General features: G+C 43.0%; 1 protein-coding gene across 1 annotated transcript in view; it reads right to left on the reverse strand.

Annotated features, from left to right (window-relative positions):
• Positions 1–11,749, reverse strand: part of LOC147678531 (extracellular calcium-sensing receptor-like) — an 84,296-nt gene extending 72,547 nt beyond the window's left edge. Inside the window, exon 1 of the mRNA XM_086945676.1 lies at positions 11,526–11,749. Coding sequence (XP_086801802.1) covers positions 11,526–11,749 — 224 coding nt within the window. The remainder of the gene's footprint in view (positions 1–11,525) is intronic.
• Positions 11,750–27,418: the final 15,669 nt, after the last annotated feature.

Raw genomic sequence — 27,418 nt, forward strand, 5'->3', positions numbered from 1 at the left:
TTATTTGTTGCTACAAGCTTTATTATAGTGAATAAACTATTTTAGAGGATATCTTGATACCTGTACTGTGGATTTCTGTCCTTTGATCTTGTTTTGGTTTAGATAACTATAATTTATTTTTCTAAACTGGTGTGGTGTCCATTTGTAGTGTTTTCACTGTATTACACACTGCCTCTGAGATAAGCCTGTCTGCTCATGCCAAGCTACCAAGAGGGTGAGCAGGGGTTAATTTAGGAGTGTATTCCCCTTACCCTGACTAGAAGCAAGGGCTTCTATTTGGACAAAGGTACCTACCTCTGCCAACCCCCATTTCTAACAATTCCCTTTATCCTTTGCAGCACATGAGAAATCTGGAAATTATATTTTACTCAAATCTCACATTGATTCAACAATGTAAGGTTGTAAAATGTCAACATGTATTTCACAAAAAAATTCTCATGTGCACAAGGATGATCATCAAATATAGCTGACTCGATCTATGGTGAAGGTACATCTGGACTATCATATTATGATCTATATAGCATTCAAAAAAAATAATCACTAATGATAAAACTCATCACCAATGATACACAGATTACAGAACCCGGCAGACAAAATGTATTTGTATTTGTGTAGACATTATCGTGCTAGGCCAGTTCTGAATGCTATGTATTGGTTATCTGTGGAAGCCAGATGCAAAGGTAAACTCTGCATCGTGTACAGAGCATAAAGCGGTCAAGACCAAAGCTACTTTTGAAGTATGGTACTGCATGAAATTCAAACTGGGAACTTCATATCAGCTGCAAGCTATCAAAATCAAACAGCAAACATTCAAAAGAATCATACATTAATGAAAATCTTTTGGGGCTCAAGATCCAAAAATATGGTACTCTGTTACTTCACAGATTCTCTTAGTGTAAAAATATCTTCAATTCAGAAATGTTCTAAAGATCAACGTCTTTTAGAAAATACTTTTATCAGACATCTACTTCTTCATGAGAAGGGACTGATGAATGCTGGATCCAGGACCAGTTTCCCATACTGCCTGGAGATTAGCTCCCATCTCACATTCTATCTATTTATTTGATTTACTTTTTCATTTTCAACATTATGAATTTATCAGCGAGATGTTTAATGCTATTCAGAAAGGCTAAATAAAAAAATAAGTGATTCATCCATTTTTGTCTATAATCTTCTAATTTCCTCATCTCTCCTTTATCTCATCTGCTCCAATGCTCCAATGCCTATGGCATCTCTTCGATAACTCTGACTACTCAAAAATAGACTTTTGAGTTACAGAAAAGTACTTTTTATTCCTCACCCTCCCCAGAACAGCTTATCCCCTATTATCTCCCTCTATCTTTCTGTCTTGGTAGCTGTTCGTTTTTTTTCTCTGCCCATGTTTGGGTCAGGTACCTGATTTGTACAACAAATTTTTTTATATTTCTTTTCATCTCTAAACACGATGAGTATACGTGTTTTATCCTGAAAATTTTGTGTACCTCTTATTTCTCTATACTGGTGTCTTATGCCAGATATGTCATGTACAGAAATACCAAGAAACTCAAAATGAAGAAGAAAAAAATAATTATCTCCTAGTTTGTGCAGCCTGTTTTGGCTTGTTCGATGGTGAGGGCAAGCCAATTTTTATCTCTGCAAAATTGCCATACCCACCACGTAATTTTGTTTTATTCCTTAAGCTATCTCTGACTATGCAAAGCATGATCTCTACCCCATATATACACTAACTATTGCAAAGTGTCATTCTAAGCCTTTAGGTAAAGACCTACTGATAGTATGGTAAAGTGCTGGTTACTCAAAGTTTGCCTCCAATTAGTCACCTCCTGGGGATTCTGCTAGCATTAGCTAAACCATATGGATATTTTTAGCATTAGTCTGCAAATGTGTGTGAACGAAAAAGAATGGGCTTTAAGTATCCCATTGTAGCTTGACTGTATGAAGCCTGGCATGGCAAAAGACAAGTTGAAACCCTACTTGTAGATTGAGTGCAGGATTTTTCAACATGGGACGTGGAGATTCACTTTATTTTTACCCAGTTCAAAGCAAGAAATCTGTTTATATGTAATTCTATAGTTACTACACACATAGTAACAACAAATCAGGTGAAGTCAATGCTATAAGTACCACACCAACATGGCATGTTTTTGACATGGGGTATGTCCTCCATCCTCCATCAGGTTTAGAACTGACATTCTATACTCCATCCTAAGTGAATTATTTGTAAGATAGATTTGATATGTTCTTGTTCCCACCATCTCATGGCCAAATTCACAAAGGATGGTGGAAATGTACATTCCATTGTGATTCCGTACAGTTTTACAAAGAAATTACCATTAAACATGAAGCTATGAATTAATGTAAAATCAATTAAATGTAAACACGTCTTACTACGCTCTCATAAACCATGTTCAAGAAGATGTTAATACAGGTAAACCATCTTGGTGATTATTTGAAGCTTTTAAAGATGCATCTAAAAATACCAACACAGCTCAGTTTCCCAAGAAAAATCCTGCAAAGGAATCAGTACACCTTTATTATCTTTCATGTGAAATGTTAATTTCATATAGATTCCTAACAAAAACCTGTTACTATGAACTAAACATTTCTCCATTGCGTTTTCAATACAGAAACTATTGGTCTCTCTTTATGTGGTCTAGCAGGTACATTTTAGGAAGTGAAGCTACTCTTTGATATCTTTACGGTTAGCAAACTTTTGTCGAATCAATATTAATTTTAAATCCAAAGATATAAATAAACTCCAAGAGGGGATTAGCATGGAGCCTATAATATGTTGTACTGATGTTCAGCTGACAATAATTCTCCTCAACACCATCATCATCTATATCTAATAATACTGTGATCCCACTTATTTCTGCAAATTTAATACCAATTGTATGCAATTGCTTAAATTGTGCAACACATTGTATTCAGCATGTGATACATTGAAATTATCAATTCTTTTCATATTTCTCCTATCTTAACGTGTGTGCAGTCTCATATTTTTGGACTTAGATTTATTAGCACTCTATGGTGTGTTTATAGTGTACATTAGGTTTTATTACTATGTATTCTCCATTTAAAGTTACATGTAGACAGCCTCTAGGTATTATTTTTAATGTCAAAGAGCCTTGATGCACAGTGATAAGTAACACTGACAAGTAATACATAGCCAGCCTAATGCAAAGCCCAAAAGACCCAAACCTTCATTCCACCTGTGCATTCCAACCTCAAAAGTGAAGTGCATCAATAAGACATTGGAATGAAAACACATGGTGTTTATTGATTCTAAACAAATAGGCTGACACCACTCCACCTATCAAATGGCAGGCCACTAATGTATGTCCACTCTATCCATTTCCAATGGTGTGCTATGTTAGAAAATTCTTCACAAAAGAATGTATGTGTTTCAACCAATCAGTCTCTTCTTATGCCCAATGAATGAAACAAAGATACTTTCCTTTAACTCAGCATAGAAAATCCCAAAATTAATAAATCATATATCAATGGGCGAAAAAACAAGTTTACTAGACTACGACCTACCCCAATGGAAAATGCTAGGCATTTTGTTTACATGTAGGGAAAGGTATGTATAGATTCACTAAAAATAAAATGTCATAGCACCTTCTATGGTTGAAATAACATGATTAACGCATTAGGTCCTATCAAAAAAAGGATCCCAGAGTCCAATGGTCTAGGTAAACCAATAGGGATTGGTTTGAGTTTTCTGACTACTATTCGCAGATTTCTGGACATAATACAAGGTTTATTTTCTTCGGCCATTCAATGGGGAGGAAAGGCTATAGAAATATGTAATGTATCAAAAGTGAAATACTATGATTTCCTTCAGTGCTGATTTCTTGGTGTCCCTGGGTGTAGGAAAGAGCAACAATGGGTGGGAGTGCAAGTTGCCCACGCAATCCTCCTAAATTGCAGAGACTGGGCACTGCTCGTAAACATACCTGGAAAAACAAAAACACGGAGAACATGTTGTGGGATCAAAGACTCCCAAATTCCCTCTAGAAAAAAATCCAGTGAAAGGCAGCATTGTTTGAGCGGGAGTATGGGGCTCATCCTTTTAATCATTCAAGTTCATTAGTCACTATAGGTCAGGACAATGGTCTCCAGAACTTCAGAGAGTGCCTCTTCCAGTGTTTAAACATTGATTACCTTATAGTTAAATAGCAGGACACAGATGCACACCAACAGTACAATCTAAGTAGGACTTATAGATAAAGAGGCCAGAATAAATTTAGTGATAGCTGACATTAGGGCCCCTTTTCTTTCAGTCCACCTCAACCAGGGAATGTAGTGATTACACAACAAACATGCCCAAATATTAATTTTAGAATTAAGCAATAAATATAAAACTTTAATTAGAATATCGAAAGGTGTCGACATAACTTGTATGCTCTCTGGATGACTCTAAACTATGCCCGCTTTTAAACATTGGACACCATAATTGTCTAATTCCGATTACAACACAATCCTCACTATTTATACCCATCACTTTCCTTTCACATATGTTTCTTTAATCCACAGCCCAAATGTGACTCTCACTATCATCTGTTTTTTCAGCACACAGACTTATCACTCAGTACACATTGAATGTATCAATGAATTCTGCACCATCAGTTCCTCCATCCATTCCATACACTCCTGAAACTAAGTACCCCAAGCCATTATTAACATTCCATGAACCCAACTACCTACTTTCACCACAAACCTGACTCCCTGTTCTACATGCAATTTCTGACCACAACCCTGTCTCGAGTATTGGCTGACATCCTACCATTTGCCACCACAATGCGGACTCCCTTTGACTTGTGTTGTTTACCACATTGCAATTTAGGGTACATTCCTGTCTAATGTTACTTGTTTGCCATTGACTAACAGCTTATGGACCCATATCAAGTATGCCACTCAAGGAATAATCCTTAAACATGCCTATCAAGTTATAAAACATTCTGAAACAATATTAAACTGTGTAGGTCATATATGTCTACTACTATTTAAGAGACATTAGTATACTTGTTTTTCATTAACTTATTTCTTGCATCAATAATGTTATCCGTTGACCTCAGCATCATAGCTATTATTTCCAGAATCTTGACTATACTCACCTAGAGCCATTTAACATGCAGTCCTCACTATCAGTCCTATTATCATCTATAGCACACTCTTGATCCCAAAAACCACACTATTCATGGCACAAGGATGGTCATTATTACCTTGTTCTTTACATTGCATTCATGACCGTAAGTACCACTATCATTTATCGCCTATCATGAGATAACTTTATCTAGATTTCCATTTAGATTTCTGTCCCTCATTCCATTTGTATGCATTACTGCTTTCCTCCTATTGGGGTCCTCTACAATTACCACTACAAGGATTTTCTTCCATGCCCCTGCTTACAACTAAAATCCGGACCCTAATCCCCCTCCACTTATCACCACTACAGATCTGACACCCAGTTCTCGCACCATGAATTATTACTTAGCTCACAAAACAATTTGTTGGGAACAATCTTGTCTAGAAGCAGAGATATGTCTTAGGGATAAAAACATGCTGGACCCCAGGAAACCGACCTTGCAAGAGAGTAACTCCCTCATATCCTCTTTTAAAGTGACCCAATACCAAGAGAAGTTCCCTCTCATATACACTGGCTACAATGAAGGTAAGGTGTAAACTTAAAACTTTTATGTTGCACTAAACTCATATTTGGGGCATTGTGACTAGTCACAACATATCCAAGTCAGGTTTTATCCTGGTGAATGCCCACGAACTGTACGCACCCTTGCAAGAGCAGAAACATGCTGGCATTATAGATTCAAAGTGTTCCGTATAAAACTCTTGGGTTTTTGCTATTCATGTGAAAGGGGTGTATTAATACAACAACATTGTACTATCCCTCTCTTTATGATGTCTTGATTTAGGGAAAGATTCGTTAATAATCTGATGTACCTATATAAACTAGTGCAATGTGAATTTAGGGGGACACAAGACCTCACAAAAACCTCCAGGAGAAGCCCATCTAGAACAAAATGCCTTGTCAATAGAAAATGAAACCAGTGATTAAGCATGCCACTGTAAGTGTGTAAGAGTTTCCATCATTTAGTTTGATCAGATTACAACAGACCAGTTAGCAACTTCCATAAGCCTAAAATAGTCAAGCGTCAGGCAGTAGCTTTCAAGGCTCTTGAGTAATCAATAAGTTAGATTTTAATGGTTGTGAGTAAGATAGTGTTGGACCCGGCCCATTAGGCAGGTTCACCCCTAGACTTTTTGCTTTTTCCTAGCCTGTTTCTGGAACCTGGTGTTGGTGATTTTAGGCCTCTGCACACTTTTTCACTGTGGTACAGTGTAAAGTGCTTGAGCTCTCTGTGAATGAATGGTGAGTGACCTGCCCTCCCATAGGAATGAATGGGGAATATGTATGCCCATGGTAGTTCCTGATGCGTGGGGAGTGCAGGGGCGAGTTTGGTATGTATCAACTCGTGAGAGTGAATGCTGCAAAATGATGTATGCGACATGGCGGTGTCTAGTCTAGAAGTCCTACTTTTGGAAGTTGGCATATTTGTGTAAGTTGGTGCTAGCGTGTGATTGGCTGGTGAGCCTGGCCCAGAGTGCATGGGCCTGCTTGTGGATTGACTGTCTGGTTTGAGGATGACAGGGGCTGGAGAGCCCAGGAGGTTGTCTGAGTCAGCCCATGGATGAAAGGCAGCATCTGCTGCCAGGGAAGTGGGAGGAGATTAGCCCCTGATAGTGAAGGGCTGTTCCTGTGTGACTACAAAGCTGGTTCCACCTCCCGCTGGGCGACTGGCACCTCTGTCCCTGATACTGAAGGGGACTTCCCTCTAAACCAGTCTAGCTGGTTCTCACACTGCCTGCTTCAAAGGACTTCAAAGGACTTCAAAGGATTTTCTGTGTATAAAAAGGGGCTGTGTCCCCTTCCAAAATGTTCTTGTTTCTGACTTGAATCTGCCAGGGGCATGCTGCTGCTGGGGCTCAGGGGAATCCCTGGGTCCTGCCCAGCTCCTGGACCTCTGATGGACATTCCTGGACTCCTGGGGGACCCCTCTGCCTTGCTGGGCTATGGGGGGGACTTTGCTTGCCCCCTTGGAATCTCTGGGACCTTGTTGCAGCATGGAGGAGCTGCATGTGCCTGCAGGAAGCGCTGTGCTTCCCCCTGAGCGCCTGGGAGCGCTCTTGCTGTTTTCTAGCGCTTTGGAGCGCTTCATTTTCGTCTGTAGCGCTGTGGATCGTGTTTAGCGCTAGGAGCGCCTTATTGCTGGGAGCCGGTGCCCACCCGGCGTGGATTTGTCCCGCTAGATCGTTGTTTACATTGCGAGTGCCCACCTCGCTTATCTGTACTTTTAGTTCGGCTGCCCACGCCGATATCTTTAATGCCTGCCCGCCTGCCTGCCTGAATCGGGCCGCCGCGCTGCCCGCGGCGACCCGGAAGTACCTGGCCGGCCGGCCAATCCCAGCGCGGCTGGCCGGAAGTCCCGCCCCCGCAGCCCGGGTGCCGAGGAATGGCGACCGCGAGCCCGGGGAAGGAAGGGAGAGAAGAGGACGTATTGCGGCGGGTCGGCCGGGCTCCCGTGAGCTGAGGGAGCCCGGCGGCATCTGAGGAGGAGGCCCGAGGGAGGAGAGGAGCGGCGGGGGCGCGAGGCACATTGTCGGTGCCTGCCCCCACCGCCAGCAGAGAAGAGCCGCCGTCCGGAGGAGCCGCCCCTGAGGCCCGGTGAGTCTGGGCTGGGGCCGGGCGGAGTGGGGCAGAGCAGGGGAGGGGCGCCGGGACACGTTGTCGGTGTCCGCCCCTCCCCCGCAGTAGCGCAAGCTCGCGCTCGATGCAGAGAAGCCACGAAGGCTTCAAGGGCGGCCCCAGATGGCAGTGGGCCGCCCCAACGTTGCAGAGTGCCAGCAGGAAGCCACGAAGGCTTCAAGGGCGGCCCCAGATGGCAGTGGGCCGCCCCAACGTGCACGGGGGCATTTTGAGAAGTTAGAGTCCCCCGTAAGGGGACTCCACCGCGAACGGCGCAGAGTCAGGGCGGCCCCAGTTGGCAGCGGGTCGCCCCAACGTTTTAGAGCCACGGAGGCTCAGAGGGGGCATGTTGCTTTAGAGCCAGTGTGGCTCCAACGTTTGACCAGTGTTGGCCAGAGCCTGTGTGGCTCCAACGTGCACAGTGTTTGTTTTAGAGCCTGTGTGGCTCAGGTGGCGCAGATTTGTTCTAGGGGCTACTGAGAGCCCTGCCACAGCTTTTTGATTCCAGCTGTCCAGCACTTTGTGGGCAGCTGCCACGTTTAGGCTTTTTGTACTTTGGACTGGCGCTGCATTGCAGCGCGCCCTGACATTTGGACCCAGGGCATCTTAGCCCCAACATGGCCAGTTGGCCTAGGGACTGCCACAGGTAGTGGCTTAGGTAGTGTTGGCGCAATGTGATTTCTATGCTTTTTAATAGTTATTGCTACAGTGTGTTTTTGCGCTATTGACTTATGTTATGGCACCTCTGAATGTTTATGCATTATGTGTCTTCTTTTCCTGCGCGGCACCTCTGAATGTTTATGCATTACGTGTCTTCTCTTCTTGCGCTGCACCCCTGAATGTATTTTATTGCATCATGTGCTTTATTCTAAACACCGCTGAATGTATTTTATGGCATCATGTGTTTCTCCTAATTACTCCTCTGAATGTAGGTTATTGCATCATGGGTAATGTGTCCTTTTCCTAGACCCCTAAATGCTGAGTGATACTTAGGTGGTTGTCTTTTCTACTCCTCTGAATGTAAGTTTATTGCATCATGAGTAATGTATTCTTTCTTAGACCCCTAATGCTGTGTGATACTTAGGTGGTTCTTCTTTCTTAGTACAGGTGGTCCTAGTAAGGTCCTGGTTCCTGTTACCAGTGGTTACTGGTGGTTATCTTTGATTAATATTTTATGTTACATTTATTCTTTATCTAGAAGTTCTAAATCTGATTTTGACAGGCGCCCATGTGGCCCTGTCTTGTGTACATAATCCCTATGAATATTGCCCATGCCAGTTGGCACCATGTATATGTGTGATTTTATCTGGTGTGTTTTTACAATACAAAAGTTATTTTTATAATAACCTTGTGTGGAGTCTCTTCTGTGGTGTGCCTAGTATGTTGTTGCTGTTGTGCGCTGGCGCAAATGCTTTACACATTGCCTCCGAGTTTAGCCTTACTGCTTGAGCCAAGCTACCAAGGGGGTGAGCAGAGGTTATCTTGGCGTGTGACTTCCTTGCCCTGACTAGAATGGTGGTTTCTGCCTGGCTATGGCGTCAGCCTTAGCCTACCAGAAATAGCCAGTTCTAACAGATAGCTATAGTTAAATTTTGTACTTCTCATTTCTCCAAATTTAAGTGCACTGCTAATCATTATATTCCTGCTCCTTAGCTTTTTTGCAACAAAAATAGGGTTTTGTAGTTTCACCACATTTATTACCACTTACATCCTTGATCCTCTTTATCCCTGTTTGAACCTATATCTTCCTTCGTTTACCACATAATTAGGACCCTCTGCACCCTATATTTACTAGCACTATCTAGACCAGGGGTCCCCAAACCGGTCCTGGAGGGCCGGATCCATGCCAGATTTTTTGGATATCCCCATTGAGATACATGTAGTTATTTAAAAAATCTGGCATGGATCCGGCCCTCCAGGACCGGTTTGGAGACCCCTGATCTAGACCCATAGTTATCATATACTTATACCCCCGAAAAAATCCTTCTCATACGCATTGAAATTTACCTCAACAAACTCTAACCACAACCTAGAATCTCAGGAACTAAGGAGAACCAAGTCCATTCCTAACCTCAATATTATCTGAAACACGCCTGTTTCCTCCATAATCACTTGGCCACTAATATAATCCTAGTCTGCCAATGTATTACAAAACTCTGTGAGCCGTGCCACGAAGCAGCATCCCCAGAATTGACAGTTCAATCATCAAAAACAGCTCTTCCAAGTTTGTACCAAAAAAACTTCCCATTCCGCATCTTAATACAATAAGACATAACAATCAATAAACTTTCAGAAGGATGAAATGTCGAGGCAGATTCCTAGGAACCTCCCGGCTCTAGACTTTGCAAGGCCCGGAACCTAAAAATGAAGGCTGAATTAAACTACAAGTTTCGAAAAAAAATGTATCCTTTTAATCTCGTCTGCAAATGGACCTCATACCGAAAATGGATAGTAAGTGAAGTGCTCTGGACAGGAGCCCATGTCACTGTTTGGCTTACACCACCCCCAGAGAACCATCCAAAAGCAACTTTCGGCTTCCATACTTTCAGAGCTCTGAAGTAACAAACATGAGGCATGTAGCACTCAGCAAAACTCTCAAATAAATCAATTAAAACATACATAAATGAATACATAAATGAATACTAATGATTACCACTTTTAATATTATGGACCAGAGATCTGGTTATGGTCCTGAGAATCCGACCTTGTAAACTCTACGGAGAAAAACCAAGCAACTATATTAGCCGTCGTTTTAGGAAGCTGCGTCACATCAACTCACCCTTTATTGATCTCCACTGACTTACATTAGAACAAAGCATACCATGTAAGCGTTCATGGATTTGTTACAGGTTTAGAATACTTACAAAAAGAAACTTTAAACTAGTTGAGTAGAGAAACTCAAGTAAATCGACAGCTGAAAGTTAGAGTGCTGTGGCCCAGGCTCATGGTTGGCTAACATGAACATCTTTGAGGGACAACCAACCCTATTCTTCAATGCTTAAAGAAAGCTTTGATGATGCACCTACTCAAAGAGAGGTTTGACAACCGCCCAATCACCAGGGCCGGCCTCTGGCATGGGGAAGGCTGGGCCCAAGCCTGAGGTACTGATGCTCAAAGTGGCGCATGGCGATCCTGCAACAATCTCCCTCCAGCCTGACTCTATGGAGACATGTGCTAACCATTGCTGAAGTCTGTTTTTCTCTCTCTTGTCCAGCTCACCTTCACTGAGCCCTTCCATTTTCCCAGAACAATCACATTTTGAGATGAGTTGGACGAGGGGTGTTTGCCCAAGGCGCTATCTGTGCAAAGGTCAACTAGGCCTGTCACTCGTGGCAGGCCACTGAGGCAGTGGCTCGCACAACTCTTCTCCAAACCAGAGGTGACCACATTCTGCACAGAGGCATGCACTAAGCAGTATGATGATGACCCTCACCATCAAAATCACAACCTTTGGCGGTCAATAGCAATCTTTGTACAGATATATTGCTACTTCCATACAGGCAAAACACACCTAGTGTAACCTCCATTTAAGAAGCAGTGAGTTCCCCAGGCAAAGAAGAACACAACTTATTGCAAAAGTAACTAAATTTGGAAAGCAAAATATTAACATTGCTGGCGTTAGAGCCGTTGTCATTGCACAGATCAAAACAGGTCATTTTAATAACATGTATAACAAACTTGGATGACTAAAAGTTTGAATGATGTCATAGGAAATGGGGTGGTTGGCAACTTTTGATCCATATCATAAAGAACTTACCTTTGGCAGATGAGCTGAGCTGGCTGTGCTGTGAAGGGGGTGTCAGGGTAAATCCTGTCATCGTGGACAGGCAGGACTCCGCCAATCAGAACATCCCCTGGAAGGACAACACCCGTGACTTCCTGTCTTTCAAGATGGCAGCCTTTGCTGTTGTTCTGTCGGGAAGAAACAGAGACCAGACTGGACATTACAACATAGAATACCCCCTTCTGGGAGAGGAGCATGGTTATGCCCGTTTTCTATCACAAGTCTGACCAGTGCTCGCTTGAGTCGCCTAACAATTTCGTTTGGACATTTTGACGAAATCCGTTGAATTGTCTTAGTTGCTTTTTAATTTCAATGCAACTCGAATCCCAGAGTTTGGTTTTATTCAACACTACGTCAAAACAGATAATAAATTAACACTAGGACAATATAGACTATATAACAGTGCCCTTTACTGACGGGCTAAAGGGAGTCAGGTGGCCCGCCCTGACAGATCAGATGCCCGCGCGCGGTTCATCCCTTCTGACGCACATTGTGAATGTCTCCGGCTTTATAGCCACGGCTCCTCGCCACAGCCTGCCCTGCGTCTCGGGAGAGCTGTTCACGCCTGATTGTGGCGTTTGCAATTATGGACCACAGGGCAATTTCCTGAGCCACGTCTTTTTTAAAGTTTTTCTTCTGGGATTAAAACTTCACAAATAACTGCAGTACGACCCTAGGGCTTAGAGACAGCACGAGGTCATCTTTGAGAAAAAAATGAGCGATCTCTGATCATTCATATTTCCTTTCACAATAATTTTATTTTCGATTCCAACTGAAAACAATATTTTCTCAATGATAATTATGTGCACTCGTCCAGCCACACCATATCGACAGCGTATAACCATTTTTTGAATATCAAATCAAAGAGCTGAATGGTAAATGCAGCATCTTTCAATTCGACAATAGTAACTCATATTAGTAAATGGAAACAAAGGATTTGAAAATACGCAGCCCCAAATGCAAATCAAGACATTATTGTTAATATTAATATTAGCATTAAAGCAGGTCTTTATTCACAGAGATCCTGTCGCATCTGTGATGTACACGGTGCATGTCTGGCTTGCGGAGCGGTGTAATTTAGCGTCTCGAGCCTTTATATGAACCCAATATATTCAACGTGCGTTTAACTGTATTAATCTGCATGCATTTTTATTTCCCAAAAGCAGTACGTGGCTATATATATGGGGCAGATTTATGACGGACTTGCGCCACGTTTACGCCGTGTTGCGTGACGCAACGGCGCGGAAACGTGGCTCATCCCTGCGACCTATTTACAACGTGACGCACCTAGGCAGATGCGTCACGTTGTAAAGCCCTGCGCCACATGAAACCTGCGTCAGGTTTCATGTGGGCGTTCTGTCGCAGGGTGGGCGTTTCCTCGTAGGAAAGCCCCGTAAAACTGACGCAGTGAAATCTACAAGATTTCACTGAGTCAGGTTTTACGAGGCTTCTGCGTCAAATCCTTATGCCTGCTTGAAGCAGGCGTAAGGAGTGACGCACCACGTTATGTATGGGTGGCCTCTGTACATTGCAGGAGTTGCGTCGCACTTGCGACGCTACTCCAGCAATGCGCCGCCCGTACACCACAAGATGCGTCACGCATCTGCCCTTCCTTGCACCATGGTGCGCCGCATTGTAAATGCGGCGCATCTGTGGTGCCGCAAGGAGGGAATTGTGTGACGAATCAGTTCTGACGCATCCCTGCTGATTTGCAGAGATGCGCCAGAACTCATAAATCTGCCCCATTCTCTTTAAAGAGAGCCACCCGTAAATTTACATGAATTATAATAATATATTCCCTATGAAAGAAAATGCATGCCTTCTTCGAATTGCATTTGATATAATCATTTATGTTAACTGTATTCATTTAGAGCCTGCTGTGAACCTAATATTGGCCAGACTTGTAACGAGGCTGGACCAGGCTGGCCGGACTGATGTTACATCCTAGGTCGTCCAGATGTTTGCTTCCTTGTTGGTAGTTGGGAACTCGGAAGTCTACCTGCTCTCCAAGAGCCTTTTGATTGGTTCGTTTCATGGGAAGTGATGAGGAAAACCCTCCTGGAAGCCTCTTTCATGTTTTAATGATGTGCTTTTTAGAATAGCACACCAGACCCTACCCTGACTCTGCCTGTGATAAGAAACTCTTCTCGACTCTGCCTATTTAAGTTGCCCAGAGGGTTAATCTTTATTCTTGAATAGTCACTTGTTCCACTGAACCTTAAATCTTGTGCATCTGATGGTGAAACCTTCTTCATAGAATTTCCCCTTCTCAATTCAATACTTTATTTAGAATAGTGCAGTTCCTTTATGGACCCTGCTTGGGTGATATTTTAATTGTTGAATGTGATACTATTTTGCATTTTCTTTCTCATAATATATATATATACATACTGCACAACTATTTAAATATGTACACTCGTATGATATGTTTTCTCCAGTTTTTGCTTATTAGTTTTACTGCAATATAAATTGTATTGTTAGTAAACATTCTTAAGGGTTGGAAAATATCCTCTCTGTTGTTCTTGTGAAGCCATATTAGTTTCCCTATATTTGCAATTTACCTCTGATGTTAACTCCTTTATTACACTTCATGTCAACAATTAAAGGTCCGTCCATATGACCAGTGGGGAAACCTATTTGATGTCTTCACTAAGAGATTGAGATTTAAGAAACTCCACTCTATTGCTTGCAATCACTGATAATGTTTTTATAACAGAATTTGTGTTAAAGTTCAAGGACTGTCTGCAGTCTCAAAACAAAAAAACCTATTGGTGAAGGGTGCTTTGTTCCTGCTGTCCATTTCAGGTATTCAGAATCCCAACTGAGATCACAGAGTCGAGCACTTTGATTGGCTGTCCACACTGGAATGTTTGTTATCCTGATCCTGAGAGGCAAGGATCCTCCCCCAGGTCTGCAGGCCGCACTTTGCAACCTCGGAGATGAAGTTGAGGACTATGTGAGAGGACCCAATACTAGATACACAAGTTTCGTAGTCTGTGGTTCTGCAACATCAACCACAGACAATAGGTGCTATTTTGGATGTGATACACAAATACTGGCCTGTCTCCCACAACACTCTTACTTTAATTTAAATGTAGCGTGGATCGTGTTAACAACATTTTTAATTATCACCAGCCAAGTATACTTTGGCTTTTCCATCCATCTGAGTGTAAAGAATTTTCAATCCGGTACTCACACTGCAACTGCTATTTTGGATGTGCCAAGTCCACAGTCTAGAAGTCACGGATACAGATAATGGGAGCCATCTGGAAAGCACAGAGCCTGCCATCTAGTTTTCGAGGCTTCAGATCATTTGGATTGCGCTGAGCCTGTGGCTGTGAACAATAGTCTGTAAACTTCAAAAAAACGTGGTGACTAGTTAAAATTTAAAAAGCTCACTTTTGTCCTCACTTACATGTGCCTTGAACTTGCATTAGGTTTTTATGAGTTCATTGACACTAAGCTCAACTTTGTGTGTAGTACATCAACTCCACTGCCTTTCTTGTGAGACCACAGACCCAGTATATCAAATCTAACAACAAGGGCAAGAATGCATGCACAATCCAGGACTTTCTGCGTAGAACACCAATATTTTTCATTTTAAAAATCATTCTGATATTCTCAGTTAGACTGATGTAGCTCAGATTTCATCTGGAGTCAGGCATTGCTTTATTATTGTGCTTCAGACAGACTGCATTTAAAATGAAGCAGATTTGGGTGCAAGTGAAAAAACATGGCACATGAAATATAAAATGAGGCCTAGTCAAATGCTTTTAAAAGGGGCACTTTTGATGCATTCAAAGTGAAAGATATTAAATGAGGCCTGGTCATAAATGCTTTCAGTCTTAAATGCTTGTGCTGCATTAACATGTGTTTTTGCAGTGTATAGAAAACTCGTGATTTCAGTGGCCTGTTTAGCTTTGAAGATAATCATGTACTGTGTTCATTCTTCCCAGCTCATTTCCCTTGTAATCTTGGTTCTGTCTTAAGAGACTTTGGCTTTGTGGCATATTTAGACCATGTATATTCAGTTCATAACACATCTTCTTATACTGTGTATTAGAACATTGGAATGTTGGGAGGTCCATTGCAGACAATGGAGTGCTCCCTGCTTCTACGGGCCGGTAAAGGCCCGCAGAGCAGCATTCCAATGTTATACAAAGGCTTCTCGAAGCTCGAGGGGATTTATATCCCACGAGCTTTGAGAAGCCTTTGTTAGAACATTCTGCCCTCTAGTGGCAGAATGTTCTAATAGACTTATAGCCCTTCGTATCAGGGCTATACCGGCAATTAGAACATTGGAATGTTGGGAGCTCCATTGCAGACAATGGAGTGCTCCCTGCTTCTACGGGCCGGTAAAGGCCCGCAGAGCAACATTCCAATGCTCTACAAAGGCTTCTCGAAGCTCGAGGGGATTTATATCCCCTCGAGCTTCAAGAACCCTTTGTTTAATTTGTTAGAACATTCTGCCCTCTAGTGGCAGAATGTTCTAATAGCCTTATAGCCCTTCGTAGCAGGGCTATACCGGCAAATAAAGTCCTGCTGTCTCGGTAAAGTCCCTCACCTTCGGCTCGGGTCTTTAACGATTCAGCGGGCCATTAATAGCCGGTATAGCCCGCTATGGCGGGCTATAAGGCTATATTAATTAACCATGCACAAACACTACACGTGAGGCAAAACGCTTTTTGCAGAAAAGCTATCTAAAACAGTAGAGCATGTTGCTATGAGTATGTATTAACTGTGTACGCTTTGAAAATGTACACTAGTGCATATTTATGCTATGTTGTACATTGAATATTTTATCTGCATGTTGTGCACAAATAATAGAAAAGCTGCTTTAAATTAGTAGCTTTTGCTAGGTAATCATTTATACAGGGTACTAGTGTGGGGGAGGTAAAACATAATGGGTATATTTACACAAAAATTAATACTCTTTTTATGTTTGTTTTTATTTATGGGTCCACTATTAAATGGCTGCCTAAGAATCCAGCGGCTGAGTACTTTGACGCCTGCGCAGGACTGCCACGTGCCTCAAGTAAAGACACAAAGGAGTCAAGGCCATAGTGAACTTTACGTTCTTGTTATTGTGCCAATGTACCAGAATTTGTAGAAAGTATCCTTCCTGCATGCGATGTGAAAGGAAGGAAGAAATTGACTGATACATTTTTCTGCCTTGTTGCATATTTGTATAATCATTGCTGGTGAAACATTAGACTGTATTAAGCATTAAAACGTCCTTTGTTAAAACTGCTATGGGTTGGATTTACCAATGAGAACCGGATGGTGAGACACTCATGCATCTATGCTAACCAACATTATTACTATAGTCAGCCAAGAATTAGAGTATAAATATTGACCTCTTAGGGGCTGCGTCAGCTTCTATTTAAGCCTTGGGCCTTAGTCTGAGAGGAAGGAGAGGGGAAGAGGCAGATGAGATTAGACATCACATGGGTTAGATATGAAAAACGTCGCAGGTGCTGCCTGGGAGGAGATTGCGTCCGAGGAGAGACAGAGGGAGGTGGGGGTTCTTGCTCATATTTTTTTCAGAGAAGTCCTTGCACGTCATATTTTTGGCAAGGCAGATCACATTCCTCTGTTGTCTGTGAAGGAGGGACCTTTTCAGGAGCAGCCACTCTCTGTGAAGCACAGAGACACTGACGATCAGACCAGGGCAGAGAGTGGAGCTGGATAGAACAGGTTTAGATTTAGATGCTAAAACCTTTACGTTCATGCTTTGAATAATTAATTACTTTTGAAAAGATGTATTTCTCTTATTCATTTATTTTTCTTTATGGGAGATTTTTGCCAATTATTAACTATTGTTCAGCCTTGCATAATTCATTCTTAAATAATATTTCCTGAACTCTTAAAGAACTCTGATTGACATTTGATGCCTCATTCCCTTCCTTTATGGAATGTTTTGTGTGCAACTTATATTATGTTCTGTATAATTCAATTTTTCCTGTTTTCGAAATTCTGTAACCTGATTGATATTTGACTAATGAATAAAGGGTCGGAAAAACTTAACTTTTGACTAGAAAATAAAACCCTTTCAAATACTCACCAACTCTCTTTATTGACTTAAATATTATTTGTATTTTTGATTTTTGATGTTTATGTAAAGTATCCTGAAGGTAATACATGATGTCAAAAGCCTAACACCTTTTCAGCGGTAAAACAGAGGTAGATGAGGTTTTGCATTGAGAAATTACCATAAAATTACCGCTGGATCAAGACCAGATGAACAAGTGCATTTTCTTGGTAAAAGAGGGGCACATCCACAATGGCATAGGAAGCAAAATACCTAATCATGTGATACTGCTGTACACAGCTCTAGTTGTTCTCCTCTATGGTGTAATATGGAGAAGGGGAGCTTCCTGGACCATCCTGTGCCGCTGCAGAGGAGGAAAGAAGATGGATAGTGTTTTGGAGACTGTAGAGCTGGGGATGTGGTCCAGTGTGTGGGAGCTTTTTATCCATCCTGCCAGAGAGAAGAAACACAATGCATGCCAGGTCACATGCAACTTCTTTGACCAGAGGATTGGCAAGGGGACCCAAGGCTTCTACTCCTTTGGCATCTCAACCATATTTAGGCTTTTAAAATCAAAGCATGAAATATTCAAGGTGGCACAGGAAGAGACTGTGTGCTGAGAGTGAAAGGATACTGATGTGTCTTGCACAGGTGTTGTACCAAAAACAGAAAGAACAAATCCACACTTGAAAGAGTTCATGCTGTACTGTATGGCGTACTATGCCATCTTATCATGTGGTGAACAGATGTGGAAGGGAAGATAGAGGAACATTTTTGAAGATCCATCAATATAATAAAAAAAGTTGAAAATGATTGTTTGTCATAACAAATGAAAGTCAAAATACCAAAAAACAAAAAAATATAGTCTCCTTCAAAAACATTAGTATTTTTTCTAACAAAAATCAAAGATCTTATCTTAGGCTCAGATTTGAACCCTCACTTTGGGTTAGACACTGAATGAAGAAAAACAGTCTAAAGCTGAACACTGACAAGATTGTTATTGTGATCTTCGGGATTAGCACACCACTGTGAGGCTTCACCTGGTGGCCAAAAGAGCTAGGACCAACACTCACCCCCATCACCCATGCCACAAACCTCAATATTATCATTGATAGCGAACTTGACAAGACAACCCAAGTCAATGTTGTCACCATCTCATCCTTCCATACCCTGAAAATGCTGAAGAAGATTTTGAAATGGCCCCCAATCAGCAGCCGGAAAACCATCACACATGCTTTAGTTACAAGCAAGCAGTAAGGGAACATCTTCTATTCTGGGATCAGCAAAAAACTCACCAGAAGACTACAGCCCATCAGAAGTCAGCAGGCAGGATCACTCTCAGCCATCCATGTCACACTCACATCAAACCACACCTGAAGAACTCCACTGGATCCAATTCACAAATGGGCACTATTCAAAGGGTTGTATGACTGAGGCATGCATGGGTAAACTATATGTGTACGTAGCATGCAACCTGAACCACGACTCACTCCTAACCACGCATTCCGTTATCACCCATTTTCATATCAAAGGCATGAATGTTAAGGGGTATGTGTGGTTAAGGTTCGCCACGACTCTGACCCCAGCCCCCCTTCCCTAAGCCCTAAAATTTGAATCCCCTACCTCGGCCCCCCAACCTGAGACCTAAACCTGCCCTTGAAACAACCCCTTCCCTAAACGTACCCCGGCCCACTTCCCACGAGCCCTAAAAACCTCCCCCTTTCCAAAACTACTCAAATTCCTTCCACTGCCCTAGGGCCTCAAACCCTACCCCAATTAAAAAAATGACCCCCAACCCTGAGCCCTAAAACAGCCCCACTCCTAAAAACTCCCTTGAAACCCAGGCCTTAAAATGTCCCCGACCCTTGACCTGGGCCCTAAAAACCTGTCCCCTTTTCATAGTGCCATTGGATGAATTTGAACAAAACATTCCATTACACATTTTCATTTACTTTGGGTTATTTTTGGCAAGGTTTCTACAGATCCATCAACCAGGGATGTGGATTGGGGGAGCAGAAAAAACTGGAGGTCCCAAAAGTAGTATTTCACATTTTAACAGCCACTGGATATTTTGCTCAACACACAGAAAAAAACAGACAAACAAAATTACAGTGGACTTTTCGTTTATGAAAATGTTTACTGAAGGAAATGCCTGTGCCTGGTTTGGTGTATATCTTAAGTGGTTTTTGAGAAATTACGATGTAAAATGTTTTCCAGTCTGGGCATTAACAGGCAACATTTTAGAGAAATCTGGGCCATTAATCAGCAAATCCTTTACTTATTCACAAAAACACAGAGAATTTCACATCTAAAAAAAAAAAAATAGAAGCAAACCATTGGATTAGGAGCCGCTTCACTCATCATTCATTGCAAATTTGCGGATCCAGGTGTTGCTCTGTGAATCTGTGGTGCTTTCATCTGATAGGTGACACTGATATGTTTCTGTTGTGGCTTCTATTGCTCAACATGGTTCACAGAGCACTGTACTGAGAAAAGTAAAAACAAAAAGAGCACAAAAGTGCAAGAAAAGCCTACCCTGGCCAACGGGCCCATGTGGCAAAGTCACAAAGGGGCATCAGCCACATTTAAATTAATATTGAAACAATTATTTTGCTTTGCAGGTTTTGCCATTCTGTGCCAGATTCCCAAACCCTAGATCCTCCCAGGGTCCTGCAGACATTCCTAGAGTCTATTGATTCCTAAATCCTGAATGTAATTGTTTATTAAAAAAAAGAGTTTGGTGTACTGCAAATGTGTTTGGCCAACGCCCACTGCTCATGACCTTCACCATGTGCAGTGGTTTTGGCTGCCCATAATGGATTGTGGTAGGCTGATTGGCAAACACTGTGCACATCTGAAGATTGCGGTATACTGTGTGAATGGCTGCCTGGGGTGGGTTGGGTGTGCAGCGTTGGATGCCCCAAAGTGTTTGCAGTAGGGAACTGTTGGATGTAGTATATGATCAAAGATCCCTAAAAACTAACTGTAGAAACTAAAGGTAAGGTTAACTTTGAGTACATAACCGTAACACATGTTTTTAAAAAAAAACGTAGAAATTCACTTAAAAAAACACAGTTATAGTAAGGTATTGAAACTCAGAATCCACTTAAATTCACTGCCAAGCAAACCATAAGAAGGAGACCAAATGAAATACTTGACGTCACAGTATATATACAAGTAAAAAACACCATAAAGCAAAATGTGATTAAATAACCCATATTCAAACCAATAAATAATACTGCATTTGTAGTCCTCTCTTTTAAAGTAGTATGGGCAATGTGATACATAATAAATAAATCTGTAAGTTTATAAACAACATTTGCAAATTGCAATAAGGTTTGCGTGATAAGCAGTGCATTTTTTGTAGAAGTTATGACTTTCTTGGCATTTATGAGAGTGATGGGTTGTGGGCATATATTCTAATGTGTATGTTTGTTTGGGGGGGTGGGTATGTGTGAGGGTGCAGGGTTTTACACAAACACCCTATTTACCCATAGGAGCCTTTGTTACGGCCGGTTCTCGGGCATAACATGAGCTCCCATAGGAAAACAATAGGAATTCGACCAAACAGTGTTCGGTCGCATCGTAATCCAGTGGTGGGAACCGGCGACCACAATTAGGTCTGTCCCGAGTCCGAAATGGTGTCTGAATGAAGTTTAAACTCTTTGCCAAATTTGGCTTTATTCTGTTCAGCCATTTTTCTGTATCGCTTCTCAAACTTAACTATAGGAATTAATATGGAAAAACTATGTTTTGCAACTGCCATTGTGTAATATGTATATAACATCTGTGATTGAAAGTTGAGATTTATTCTTTAGTATATGACATTTGGAAGTATGTGTCTCACCTGAAACACTGTGTGACTAGAATTGTAGTTTTCAAAGGATTTTTTGTTAGGGTTAGCACACAAATCTAATTGCAAGTGCCAGCTTAAGGAATACTTAATCACAACATTTGTAACTTAGTCATGAATGCTAGGATCAGCATCATAAACCTTGACTGTAAGAAGACAAAATGGCAGAGAGCTAAGGAATATCCTCATTGGATACATAAATTGCCTTTTTAAAGATCTTCCAGATATCATTCCAGTGGAGTGAGACTTTCCAAGATGGCAGCCACCATAAATAGAAATGAAGGGCAGTGGTCTAGACCTTGCATCAAGCGTAAGCACAGCAAGTTATCATTGCGCATGCTTAAAGATAGTGCTGTTCACTTTAAGAGTTCTTCTGAGAAAAGTAGTTTTTATTGGTGCTCTCACACCTAGAGTTAAATTTTTGACAAATCCCTCTTTTCTGAATTTTCTCTGCCTCTTTATTATTGGTGTGGGGAATTTCTAATTTTTTCCGTGAAGTAAATCATTTCATATTCAGTCAGTAATTTTAGAATTAAGAAAAACTTCACAAATTTGTGAAGAAAGTAGAGGTGGAAAAAACTGTGAACCTAATTTGAAAGAATGTAAATGCCTGACTTCTGCCAGTTGAGTACATTCTGTATCCTATTAACGCTAGTAACTGAATGCTTTAGAGTATTTGAACGTTAGAACATCAACTCAAAAAATTAAGAGATAAGTATAAAAAGTTTGTTGAGCACTGTATAACAATTAACAATACTTGGTACCAGGAAGGATAACAGTACACAGTGACAATAATCCGAACATTGATTTCTCATTGCTGGTTAAGAGAGAAGCTGGTCTTCAGAAGAGCAATGAACACTGGAAATGATGATTGGCATGTGCATGGGAATTAAAAAAAGCAATATTCTGAACATTTAGGTTTAGAAGCATTCAATGTATATGTTGGGGGCGTGGCTTCGCTGAGCTGCAGTATGGCCGACTTGTAGTGGGGCTCTGCAGGTCAGGCCACAATATCCTAAAATACTGCACTTTGCAATTAGGATCTGCTACCACAAACAAAGGGAAACTACTAACGACATCCCCAGCTACAATCGTGTGGATCTACAGACATGTGGGTGAAGCCAAAACTGAAATATCGTACCCGATGCGTTGGGACCCAACCTGAAATGCAACATGGCTGCCGCGGCATTGTAACATGGGTGGGAATTATCCACGCTCACCTGGTTTTCTCCCCACTCTGGCAGAGCTGCGGTGACCCAGCTGTGGCCAGACCATCTATACCTGTGGATTCCTGCTCTTGGCTGAGGATGGACTTGCATGATTGTGGGTCCCAGATCATCTGCGACTCCGATGGGCACCTGCAAAAGGAGCAACTGCGGCTGGTGTGTTGACCCTTGTGATTGCTGTGGAGGAGCAATGGTGCTACCTGGTGCGGTGAGTGTGGGCTGGGGGTGCACGTAGTCGTGTGTGCTTCCGCTGCCTGGGCCTAGTCTCCTGGGGGAAAATTGCCGATTGGGGCTGGGCTTGGGCTGGTGGGAGACACGTCCAGGCTCGTACTCCACAGTGCCTCGCCCGAGGAGCTGCGCTGGGTGGGTACTGTGGACTGTGGCCTCCCCTTGCGTGTAGCGGGATTGTGGGATTACCTCCATGCCCCTCCTCATGCTGAGTATCAGTGAGGCAAGGCTGAGGGCGCAGGGGCTGCCCTCTCCTGCGGCTGCTGAAGGAGCGGCTTGTGTGTTGGACTCCCCTGGTTTTCACTGTAATGGGCATACATTGAATGCAAAGCCCTGAGCTTCATTACACCTCTCACTACAAAGCGCCAACCTTGCGGTGAAGGTGCTGATATCCTGCCATGTGAAAAGACGGCATCTGCGCCATATTGCTCCCAGCTAGACCTACTATACACCGAGATAGTGGCATCGCCTACAACCTTATGCCTCTCGATACTCCAGTGTGATACCTGACACAATGGGGAAAACAGATCCCCAACAGTCCAATGACAACACAACTTGAGGAGTGGAGGCACCTGATGATGGCCGAGACGGAGGAGCGCGCAATTGCATGCCGAGAGCTGGCAGCTGAACCTGAGGCCCCAGGTGCATACTAGATTGGCCCGGGCTGCCGCGCTTAATGGGGGCAATTGAAGCATGGCCCCTGAGCAGTGTCGTTAATGCGGGAGTTGGTCGCCAGACTTTGGATCCACCTAGAGGCCCAAGATGGCAACTAGATGCCATTTTTAGCGCTGATTGCAGCGTAACAGGCAGAAGACACACGGAGAAGCCGGGCACATCCCATGAGCGACTTTTACGGGCGAGTGCACCCGCTGCAGGGGGGGACTGGGGTGTAGGTAGCTGACTCGCAGAGGATGTTCACACACCCAGCCCTGCAGTATCTGGATCCTCCCTCCATCCCACCCACAATCTCACCCCACCGGACAGCAGCAAGAAGAAAAGCCCCTTAAACCACATGGGCCTACATGGGCTGGCCCACTGAGTGTACACCAGCGGGGCAGAGGGTGGTTTAATCCCTCTGAAAGCTGGCTTTTTACAGCAGAAAAGGCTGCAGTAACACCCAATCCCACCTGACCCCAAGATTGCACCTGGGCAGAATTAATCATGCCCAACAGGTTGACGAGGCCTTTCCTCGAGAGGGCAAACTCCAGCCCAAGGTCAGCAGGAGAGCTGAGTAGAGGTGGGCAATGCCCATGCTGCACAGAGGTTATGAGTGCCACAGCACCTGGAGTGGACACCGACCAGACCTCGCACATATCCCCCGCCTTTCACTCCCATCCGACTTACCCTCCAACTCAGGAAGGAGATCTAGTGGTGGAGCTCAGATGAAGACATAAGAGTCCAGGCAACAACTTAAGCAATCTCTTTTTAAAAGATGACTCTAACTTTTAGTGCTTCCCAGTAATTCACCAGATGCTGTCAAAGATGCCCCCTGGGTGGATACCTAAACTGTTTGTACCTACCGCGGACCCCGAGCTACCTTGACCGATGCCCAGTGGAGCTGTCCTATGCAGCTAAAGAGGAGTCTGGCTCTGGTTCATCCCCTTGGCCGTCACCTACCCAGCCTGTCATCTGACATTGTTTTCCTCATCTCCTTGTCTGTGTTTCCTTCCCTTCCCCTCCTCACTCTGTGATTCTTTTATTTTACTGATGTAACTATGTAACCTGTCACACGCTGATCCTTATGTAAAGCGCTCAGATACCTCTGGGTCTGGCAAGGGCTAAATTAAACTTTGCAAATAAAATAAATAAAGTAGGAGCCAGACCCATACGACAGATGCAGGCTCAGAACCAGACACCAATCATGGCGCCAAAGACCTAGGGGAATATCAAGAGGAAGACCTGCGTACCATATTGCTAGATGTATGCTCAAGCATTAAAACAATCAACAATTAATTTGATGTCCTCACTTCTAACTTAGACAGGGTAAAAAAGGTAGTGGACACTCATGAAGCCCGCCTACACACTCCAGAGACCAGACTTTCAGACGCTCTAGAGTCCCAAGCTGAATCTAGAACACGTTGCTAAGCAAGGAAAAGGTATTGGAGGTGATCAAAGTGAAAAATTAGGACTTGGAAGAGCGCTCACGGCGCAATAACCTAACAATTATTGGGCTGCCGGAGCCCACCGCCATCCCAAAAATGGAGCCATATATAGAGAACTTGCTGAGTGAACTCTTTGAGCTGGCTCTCTTGTCAGTGATGATTCTTGAACCTGCCCCGCTCATTAGGTCCCATGCCGCCAGTGGGGGCTGCACCTCATCCCATAATCGCGCGTCTTCTGAATTAGAGAGACAGAGATGCGATTCTAAGGGCGCCCAGAGATAAAGGTACTGTGACGCACCAAGGGAACTTTCTTTCCTTCTTCCCTGACTAGACTCCATTGATGCAGGCCACCCGCAGAGAGTTTGCATCAGTAAAGCCTAACCTGCAAAAAGTCTACATTCCTTACACTAAGTTGTACAAGGTCAAGTTAGAGATAACATACAAAGGGCAGCCGCACTTTTTTACTGATGCCAATGCGACTCTTAAGTACACCAATCATATATGCTCCAGAAAGTCACTGCCTTGCCCATCCCGGCAAACTCAATTAGAGCAAAATTTGAGCAATAATGACTGATGCATTTAGCCTTGTTCTCTTTTTGGATATTGGACTACTGACTTCTGTATGTGATTTTACAAATATGACCACACTGTTTACCAAGACTACTAAGCTAAAAGTTTCTTATTCCCTTTGACTTTGCAACGGCGCAGGTTTTACATTTGCCGGATTCTATAACACTGCTATGGCCTGGCCACCCTGCCACCAGGCAGGTTTATGCCAGTGTCCCAAGCACCCACCGGGAGATCTCCCATGTGTGTTTGATTTTTTGTTAAAAGTGGTTGTCAAAGGGAGGGGTGAGGTACAATGTCACAACCTAAATGGGAGGTTGGTGTGGGTGGGGGGAGGGATAGGGTGTTTGCAGCATTTTCAGACATACAGTTGTTAGCTATACAGTATACGCGTACAGCAGATCACAGTTTGGATTATTTACCCACCCCTTTAATTCACATCCCACTGGCACTCAGGTTTTATAATAGCAAACTATCTGCATTGCTTTTAGCTCCAATATGTTCTTGATCTATACAAGTACATACCATGTAACCCGTTAGTTGTGACATGACAGAGGCTAGTTTCATTACCTGGAACATTAGAGGGCTTAATGACTTTAAAAAATCCAGATTGATGCATACCTATTTAATTAGACCTCCGATAGACGTGTGTTTCCTGCAAGAAAAACACTTGAAATATGGCACTGATCCCAGATTGAACAACAGGTATTGAGGGGAGATACACTCAGCCCCATATTCGAACAACGCAAGGGGGGTTTAGGTGTTGATCAGACATGGCTTGGGCTGGACTACTACAAACACACAGATTGACACAGATGGGAGTTACGTCATTCTAAATGACTTGTTAATGCCCACACAGGTTACTTTAGTAGCTACATATGGGCCAAATATGGATGACCCACAATTTTTGAAACTGTATTTGCAAAGGTGCTAGCGGCTGGGGGTGACAAAGTCATATGGGGAGGGGACTTTAATGTCATATTAAAAAATGAATTGGACAGAGATGGGCCGCTCGATGCCCACACAAAAAGGCAGCCCAGCAATTAAATGCCATCATTTGTATTCACGTTATGCAACCCACTGAGTTATCCTTGCAGTTAGTTAGCTCGTGTGACTGCATTTTGTATTTCACAATCCATATTAGTCTGTGACTGAACTAGATTTTATTATATGTACTGCCTGCTTCAGCAGAAAGCTGCTGGGGCGCATTTTCTCCTAAGTTTGGGCCTCGCTGTACTGGTGGATATATTTTATATTCTTCTGCATACCTTTCCCATGAGACAAGCCTGCTCCCACTGGTTCAGCTGCAGGCACAAACAGAATGACCTTGCCAGGGAGAGATAGTGTGTACCCGGCCTCAGACTCTTAGCTCATCCTTGTGTGCCCCTCTTTATCTCCTGCTGCCTTCTGTGGAAAGTTACTGGGTGGGTGTGGCTTGTGCTTCTGCTGAAATGTATAATTTCTATTCCTATGCAAGGGATGGGCTGTCCCTCTCCGGTCATCTTAGGGTGCAGGTTATGACGGACTCCTCTACAGAGTATTGGTAATAAATGCCTATTTGTATTCTCTACTATCTGACTGACTCTTCATTTTGGGGGAGTCATAGCAGGTAGCATAGCAGGTGGTTTTGTGTACAACCCGCGGGGCCCTAGAGGGCCCGTCCTTCAGAGGAGGTGGAAAGTGAGACCCAATTTTTGGGTAAACACGTGAAAGCTTGCAGTTTTGGTGAGGAAGACAGCCCAGGTAGAACCCTTGCCAATACACTTCAACAATACACACCCCCAACCTTCATAACTGAGTTACTTGATAACAAGTTAACCCCTATCAGAGGACAGCAGACCACACATAAACATCACACA

This window comes from Lissotriton vulgaris, chromosome 12 (assembly GCF_964263255.1).
Source record: "Lissotriton vulgaris chromosome 12, aLisVul1.2, whole genome shotgun sequence".
Lineage (NCBI taxonomy): Eukaryota > Metazoa > Chordata > Amphibia > Caudata > Salamandridae > Lissotriton > Lissotriton vulgaris.